At 39.2% G+C, this 9,045-nt stretch overlaps 1 protein-coding gene across 3 annotated transcripts in view; it reads right to left on the bottom strand.

Moving 5' to 3' along the window:
- Positions 1-31: 31 nt before the first annotated feature.
- The window catches only part of SWT1 (SWT1, RNA endoribonuclease homolog), a 69,307-nt gene continuing 60,293 nt past the window's right edge, over positions 32-9,045 (bottom strand). For all 3 annotated transcript variants that reach the window (XM_019556682.1, XM_019556680.1, XM_019556681.1), the window contains exons 17-18: positions 8,844-8,908; positions 32-1,156 (exon numbers count right to left, since the gene is read on the bottom strand). In XM_019556682.1, coding sequence (XP_019412227.1) covers positions 1,051-1,156; positions 8,844-8,908 — 171 coding nt within the window. In that variant the 3' untranslated portion in view covers positions 32-1,050. The remainder of the gene's footprint in view (positions 1,157-8,843; positions 8,909-9,045) is intronic.

The following is a 9,045-nucleotide window of genomic DNA, read 5'->3' as shown; positions in this document are numbered from 1 at the left end:
AAGGTGGGTCTACCACCCACCAGCTGCTATGTATTAATAGCCAGCATGCATGCTTTTACCAACAGGCCTGCTTAACCCTCAGCCTATGCATCTGAAATTGAATGTAAAAAAATCTGATAATCAATTGTGGGTGAAATAGGGGATAAGATCTGCATCAGTCTGAGGCCAGTGCACACAAGAAATGACAGGCTTAACACTCTGGACAATTCATTAATACAGTTTAGAATTGAGAAAGAACAGATCATTTTGAGACTGACCACATCTTGTTTTTCTGTCCTTTATCTATCCCCTCTAATTTTGCCTACATGATATAACAGCATAAGAGATTACCACTTTACTGTAGCTGAAGATAGGATCCTAAGTCAGGGGGAAAGTTCAAAGCATTCATGGGGAAAAATGTAATTTGGTTAAGTGACAGCAGACAGCTAAAATGAAAGGTTGTCTTCTAATGTGTAATAGGTAGCAAGTAGAATGGCTTTGACATAAAATATTAACCTGTAACACTGGTGTTTTACATGTTGGGCCTATGGTCTCCATTTAGGTCTTGCATATCTTGTACCATACATGTGATCTTGTTCTTTATAACGAAAAGGAGTTAAACTTATGCTCTGGTCCTCTGTACTAGTTTCAGTGACATACAGGTCCTAGAAATATGAAAATGCATCAACTCATTTTTTTTTTAAATTTACATCTTTAAACAACTAGTTTAACAGAATTTGTATGCCAAGTTGCATCTCAAAGGCACCTTTTAACATTGCATCATGAACTAAGACACGTTCTTAAGGAAATTCGGACTACCAATGTTCTATTTCTGTTGACCAGCAACGAAATCCCCTGTTTCTGCTCAGCCAGTTCCAGGAGTTGCCTCAAACACACTATTTTTTTTTTTTTTTTTTTTTTTAAACAGGACCATGAGAGAAACTGGAAGAGACGTTGTTGTTCTGTTAACAAAAATATTTTCTATTCTTTTCGAACAAAGAGCAGAGAGATTTGAAAGAGAAGGGGAAGAGAACATTGTAGCCCAAAGCCTGTAGTCAGTGAACTGTAGAATCACAGCCAGCCTCTGTTCTTCACCTCCATGTGGACAGATGCATTGCACTGTTTAATAGCAGCTTCCAGCTGAGCTAGTTGATAGCATCCAACTGTTAGCCTCTCTCTAGAAGAATGAAAAAAAAGTACATTATTAAAAGTAGCCCATCAGGACTCATTTAAAATAAGAATTTTTTTTTTTTTTTTAAATAGAAATGCAAGGAAAATATTCCTTTATAAAAAGAAGTATTTACTTTTAAAACTAGTGGCCTAGTTTACTTAGATGCTAAAGTATTTGATTTCCTTAAAATAGGAGTGATTAGCAGCATCTTTTTCATAGTACAGATGTTACAAACCCAGCTAAATGTAACTTGCATTTCCAGCTAGCATCATTTAAGAGATCACTTTCACAATCCATGACATTAAATAAAAACACTGAAACAGTATTTGGCAAACTCTTGTATACAAAAGCAGAACATGCAACTGATTTTAACTACAACGCTCTTGTTTTACACTTAATGTTTTTAATTAAAATTTTATATATAAAACTCTCCAAATCAACTTTGCCCACACCCATACTGTTTAAAAACTTTCCTTAATTTTTCCCAAAAGACCTCATTGCTCCCATCTCAGCAAATTACTTACGCAAGCCCTCCTACTTCAGTAATGCTACTTGTATGCACCAAGTACCTTGTTGAACTGAGGAAATACCTCAGTTCTTAGTTATCTGATTGACACAGAGGTAAATGGCAAGTATGGAAGTTGAGAACAGTCTACTGACAACCACAGCATACAACAATGCATCCTCCCATCCTGTAGGTTCATTTATAGCACCATAAGACTTGTCTGGATGCTTTGTAAGATCTTGGACCTTATTTTGCACGGTCTATGAAGAGTTAATGTACATTATATCACTTTGTGGCACTTAACTGCTTTAACCTTCCATTAGTACAAACTCTAGAACTTAATTATTTGACCTGGCTTACTACACTGCTTGTTCCGAGAACACGTACTGTCAGACGAAACACTGTATAGACAATAGCCCACTGTTCTAACGTTAAAAGAACAAGGACTCAAAACGCTGTGCTTCATTTTTCCATCTTTTGTTTTGGTCAATGAAAGCTTAACCTAGATAAAAATAGCAGCTCCTCTATATATTGTTAGTGCAGACAAGCAATAGATGCAGATCCTCAACTGGTACAATTTGTTCCATGGACTTTACTGGAGCTGTAACAGTGCACCCCAGCTGAGGATCTGGGTGGGGACACAGATGTGGAGTGCCAAAAGATGCCATTTTTAAATGGTGCCTACTTTGAATGCATTCATGGAGGTTGATCCAACTTATATTAAACCCCCTCTTCTGACCAAAACAAAATCTTCCATTATTTTAACTGCCTGAAACCTAATGTAAAGAAGTCTAGATACATTTTAGTATGCCTGCAAAACAGTAATAAAATGTAGAATTCTGCCACAGTTCAGGCAGAGCCATCTTCTCCCTCCTTTTGTTTAATACAGCTACCTATAGATTCTCAATTAGTGACTGGAAATCACGTGTGTGTGTGCATGAGAGAGATCGATCATTTGTAAGTTAAACCTTTGTAAGACAGCTAGCTATTTTTCCAGCTCTAATATTATATATGGCTTGTATTTTCTTCTACTGTAGTCTTGTTTCATATATTAAAAGGCAAACAACAAAAGTGAACCAAAATTTCATTCCATATTTAGCTCAAGTAGCCACTACTTAAAGCTGGCAAATACTGAAAAACCTAAAATCCAAACCATGGTGTTCTCAAACAATATTAATTTTCTTCGGATAGTTTAGCAAGCAAAGTTACAGCAAATTTTACAAACAGTTAATATTAAACAAGTGTTATATTTTCACAGAAACACCATTCAAATTTATGCTAGCAAATTGCAGATGCCAAGAACTCCACACATCCAGTTGGAAAGCAAGCAGTACATCATCTGTCCTTTGTGTTCAGTCAAACCAACTAAAAAAACTTGCAAGTGACTAATAATTGTTTGAAACTTCTGAGAATATCTGACACACAACTTCTGCAATCTGCTCACACACAAATTGTGAATGAACACATCTGACATTTGTTGAACAAATTAATTATCAATTACGTGGCCCAACCTAACTGAACCTGCCATTGTCCATGGACAAAGCTTGAAAAAAAATCTTTTGTCCAAAGAGAGAAAATAAGTTTAATTAGTATTGTTCTCCATCTTAAAGTGAACCTGGCAGGGGGAAATTATATTATGCAGCTGCTATGTGTAGGATTACAAAACTAAGTTACTGTAAAACTACAAAGAAGTACTAACCATTGTTTTTTATAAATCAACTGAAATAAAGGCCACGTGAATTATATGCAATTTGTCTCTATGGTAATCCATTTGCAACACAGTATACAAACAACAACCACCAGACATCTTGGCTCTGGCTTCTTCAAATACAGGTGGTGGTCCTGGAAGATCGGCTGCTGGGAAAGGGGTGAGGGGGGTCATCTCACAGCAGGTTTGCTAACCTAGGAGGGTTTTAAACTAGGTTCACCGTGGAATGGAGACAGAAGTCCAGAGGTAAGTGCCCCAAGCAGGAGCAAATTTATGCTGTATTTTTGGAGGAACTTTCTGGCATTGGAATAGGCTACCTAGAGAAGTTATGGACTCTCCATGCTTGGAAACTTTCCAAAGTCAGTTAAAGACAGACACTTGGCTGGGACAGTTTAGTCAGGGATGATCCTGCATTGAGAAGGGGCTGAACTAGATGACGTAGTGAGGTCTCTTTAAGCTCTGTTTTCCTATGATCCAATGATCTTCAGTATTAGTTTCTTAAGTTGTTGTTCATGAAACTAGATGGACTTGTTACACAACATTTTGAAAAAATATATAATAAGTTACTGTGTTTAAAACAATGCATTAACGGAAGTTTTATCAGGAAGTATAATACAATTAGCACTGTCTCTCTTGTATTTACATGTAATGTGATGATGATGTACATCAAACATTTAATGTTTCGAGTCCAATATTGGTGTTCTGCCCAAAGGGAATAGCAGCAATGTATCCTTGATGCTGAGAACCAACGGCCAGATCGTGCAAGGGTTCTGCAGAGAGGAAAAGTATCTGCCAAACAGTAAAGCTTCAAAGACTTTCAGTAAAGCAGAAAGAGCGCAGATGTGATCTGTTAAACTGTTAGCTGTCCTATTTCAGAGAAGTGAAACATAGCAGGGAGAGACAAGACATTGCATCCAATTCATATGGCTCATGCTGTCTTCATTTATTTGTTAGAACAAATTATAAAGAAAGATTGATAATCATGCCAAGGTTTAGGTGATGAAGAAAAATTCAATAAAAACAACAAACCTTAAACCTGAAATGCATGCTATTACTTCTAGGAATAATCTATAGTACTGAACACAGCCACACCAAGATAAAAATATTCTATTCTATTTAACCAAGAACTGCATTTCCTCACATCTGCAACATGCAAACTGCTTCGTCATGTCTCTACTAGACCCTTCTCCTTTTGTTTCCAGCCAAATCAATTAACAAGCTAGTTAACATTTTTCTTTTTATGCCAAAACAAATTACAAATATGAAAAAGCAATCAAAATATGACAATACAATCTAATACAACATTTCTTAGAAATAGCTCGGAAAAATACCTGTAACTCAAATATGCAAATATTTAATTTCCTCCCTACCTAATTAAAACCCTGTCTGGGATATTGCATGCTAATTGACCAATGGGGGAGCAGGCAGTGGGGGATGAACAAAGGGCACAATTCAACATCTTACACAAAAACAAAGTTGCAGCACAGTATAGTTCAGTTCTGTCTGGCATTTTGTTGCTTTGTAGGAGCCAAATCTTGCTCTCAATAAGGACTGCAGGGATTGTTTTCACACCTCAGTCCTCTTCAATAGAGAGCCTGATACAATTCATCTTTTTAAAATCACCTCATTTTGTGAGTGAGTGCCTGGAAGCTCTGCCTGTTCCCTCCCACAGCAGACACTGGTGATGTCTGCAGGGGCTATGGCAAACAAGGTGAAGAGAAGGTACACCCAGAACCACTTGCATTTCATACCACTCTGACTTGCAAGAATCTTTACCCATCCCAAATTTCTTTGCTTCTTAAAAAAGAAAAAAAAAAGATCTGATTTCAAATGAAGTGTACAGCTCAAGAACAGGCAAGAGTTTCTCCTAAAACACACTGCAGAACAAGAATAAATTCCACTGAAATTGTACAGAATCACATAAACACAGAACCTTGCCTGAAATTAAGAGACACCCTTCAGATCACCCTGCCAGTGCAGGACTGCTCCTTGCAGAACATCTTTTAATTTGCCTCAGCTTTCTATGGGAATCTATTCCAGACACACACATAGTCACCATAAATTTAGTTTACAAGGCTCAGAGGCTCACAGACTTCTTGATATATATACACACCAAATCATCACCTATGTAAATGACCCTCCTGCCCCTGGAAAAATATCTTTATGAGAAAATACATATGAACAGTCCAGAACAGTGAAAGCTCTGGCACCTTATTTTGGGGTTTCTTGAAATACACCAAATACATTAGACCGCTGTCATCACTATTACACATGAATGCCTTCTCTAACCCACTCAATCCAGAAATAACCTTACCAGCACCCATCACGGAATTGAAAATAAGGGAAAAGGAAAGCAAGAGCTTTCTAACAAATTCCTCTGAGCTTTCCTACTGAAGCAACTTCTGTTATTAGGCTCCTGCTGTGCACTGTGAACCTTCAGTCCTGGAAGATCCATCACAATAGGACTCCCAACCTCCAGACCAGACTTGTAGCAGGAAGCTCTGCTCCTTAGCCCACTATATTTCCTGTTCCAGCCACCCCAGTCATAGCCAATTGCTGCCAATCTCTAACAAAGGCAAAGGAGAAAGAGAAAATGACACATGCAAATAAAAGCCCCAGACAAAAGCTCCCCATCTCTGCTACTGAGCTGGTTTCTCTGAACACGCTCTACCAGTGTACTTAGATGAGCTCTCCTCAGGTAACTCATACTCAGATCTTCAGAATGGGACTCCTACTAGCTAATTTTAGCATGTCAGTAGGAGTTGGGAATGAAGGAGGCATATAAACCAGGTAATGGGGGGCAGAGAAGTGAAAAATAATAAGTTGTCATATCCAGCTGAGCCAGGGAAGTACTGGATAATTAAAGTAGCTGATAGAGCTGAGCAGTCCTATTAGCTTTTTGCATCAGCAGTTAAAGAGGTTAGTAAGAATCAGGTGGGAATGGAAATCATTTTTTTTTCTATTTAAACTGTGGAAAAGAAAGGAGTTGTCTTATGTTCAGTTCCCACCACTATCAGATCTCAATTCTTGTGCGGAGTCTCTAGGTCACTGATTCTCAAACCAGGTGATGCAGCACCCTGAGTTGCCTGGAGATCCTTTCTAGGGTATCAGGTGTGCATACATGACTCACAAGATAGCCCCAGAGATCTCAAAGAGGAATCCATAGCATCAAAAACATTCTGACCTGCTGGGGTCTTTCTGAGTGCTCTGCAACAGAAGAATTGCTCTATTATTTTTCAGTAGTCAAAAAATCAAGTGAAAACTAGAAGCTATTTTTTTTCCCCCCAAAGGGTGCCTCGAGTCTAAAAAGGTTGAGAACAGCATAAAACAACACAAATCACCATTACCTTAAGATGCTATAGCAGTGAGTGAGAATTGTGAAGAGACTGGTATAGTTACAGGAAGTTCCTCTTCCCTCTCTTAAGAATGGTCAAAAGCTGCAGGACCAGATTTCTAGAAGGGAGTGTGTTAAATATTTCCTCTGCAAATGGTTATATATACTGGTCAAGAAATTACTACAGATGATTCAGGTGTTTTTTGAAGCATTAATCTGCTACTCCTGCAGTCTCGCACAAAACCACCCTGTGACTCTGTGGCTCCTGGCTTCAGGAGACTGGGAGAAGTGAAGGGGATGAGCCAGGCTGCAAAGTGCAACTCTGTCCATCTGCCTGCCCACCCGCTCACAGCAGTGCGTGCTGCTGAACGGATGGGTGGGGAACGGCAGGGCAGCAGCAGTCCCTAACAGGCATCACTGGAGTATCTGAAACATGCAGGATGCCAGACAAGGAGGAGAGCCTTCACCTCCTCTCACAGAGGGATCTCACAGCACCTTTTTGTTGCTTTTCAGTTCCCTTTGGGAATCACTGCTGAACCATGCGATTGTCAGCCTGCCTAAAAGATTTGGCTTTTATACCCGCATTTAAAAGCTGTGCCATTGAACTGTTACGTTTTACTCAGTTTCTCTACTCCACAACCTCATACTCGTAACAAGACAATAGCAAAATAACATATCCAACTTCCATAACCTGAAGTTATAGAAGCATCAGGGTCACTGCTGAACCGTTTTTGATGTTCTTAAAGGATGCAACAGAAAATGGCATGAGGGGTTCATTACAGAAAATGGATAAAGTTCCATTACCCAGTAGTTTGCTGATGACTATCCTGGATATTTTACCCTACTGAAGTTGCTATGCATCAAGAAACTAAATCCACCAGAAAAGTCTGGTTAGAAAATGGTCAAGGAGGTGGTAACAATCGAGCACTCACAAATGATAAACAGAAGTTACTTCAAGTTCAGTCAAGTTTCTTCCCTTTTTTTCTTCCTGTTTGTGCGGTTTTCTAAAACTGCTGTTCACAACTTCTGTGACTGAAGTCTCGTAGGCTATACCATGACTCAATTTATGAGCATTATGGCTATTTCAGCTATTTCAGCATGTGCTTAAGCATGCATGTACACCACTGGTCAACAACCAGTGGATTTCGATCCACCGGTAGATCTTGGAGCCTCTTGTCGTAGATCTTGGAGTCAATCAGAGGTTGGGGGGGAACGACGGCGTGGCAGCACATGGTAGATCTTGGTAAATGCCAAAGGTGATCTCCTACTTAAATAGGTTGAAGACCACTGATGTACACCCTGAAGGATTTATATTAAGAAATGATTGTAAAGCATGGTTCTTAATGCAGCTACAGAGAGAATTTTAAAACAATGCTGCACACTTTTTCTCAGATGCCTGTGCACACACAAAGCATGGCCATTTATTCTAACCTAGGAGTGGCTAACCTGAGGCATGTGCACGAGAAGTGACATGGGCACCCTCTGTGTGTGGCACACAGACTGGGGTAAGGGGAAAGGCATCATGGTGGCAAATAAGACACGGAATAGAAAGAGCATCAGCTTAGACTGGGAGCACAGGGCTGAAAGCAATGCAGCAGGACAAGCAAGGGGAAGGATCTGGAGTGGCACACCTGTCTGAGTTGGCTCCCACTGTTCTATGCCAGAATAAGTGCTGAAATTCACTGGCTCTGTCCACAACAGCAGGATGAGAAGCCAGGACTGGCTAAGGGCAAGCCACAGCAAACATCTTATGTGAAAATCAAAACAGCAGAAAATCCTAGTATAGTCAATAGTTACCACAAGTTCCCTTTTGTCTGGTCTGAAAAGCAAACTGAAGAGAGGCTAAACTGCAAGCAGTCAATATTAAGTTAGAAATAAAGAACATACAAGAATCAGGTTATTTCACCTCAGAGTTTACCCTTGGCTGAACAAAAAAGGTTCTCAGAAACAGAAAGGTTAGTTGGAAGCAAAAAAGACAAACCAGTTCCCTTGGTGAAACTTAAGGAACCCTCCTTTGTACAATAAGGAAATATTGGGAGACTTCTGTAACAGAAGATAAGTTTTACCGTATAGTACTAGGGTTGATACAGGATTAGTCTAAACTTGTTTCAGAAAAGCCAACAGATGTAATTAATATCCAGCTTACCTGTATACTTCTTGTGAAACACAGTTATAGAGTTCCTCAGCAGTAAATTTTATGCTGCTGTTTATCTGAGGGTGAAGAGAGAGTTACTTAAATCAACCCAATATGTATGAACATCTTAATCCAGGCAATTTAAATTTCTGAATGGAAAGCCTGAATTAAAAGAACTGATTTTAACCAACTCTGCTTCTCATTAGTTGGTATA

The sequence above is a fragment of the Crocodylus porosus genome, unplaced genomic scaffold (assembly GCF_001723895.1).
Source record: "Crocodylus porosus isolate Cpor-Errol unplaced genomic scaffold, CroPor_comp1, whole genome shotgun sequence".
Lineage (NCBI taxonomy): Eukaryota > Metazoa > Chordata > Crocodylia > Crocodylidae > Crocodylus > Crocodylus porosus.
The sequence above is the reverse complement of the archived record's forward strand: the minus strand, read 5'-3'. Positions and strand labels throughout refer to the sequence as shown.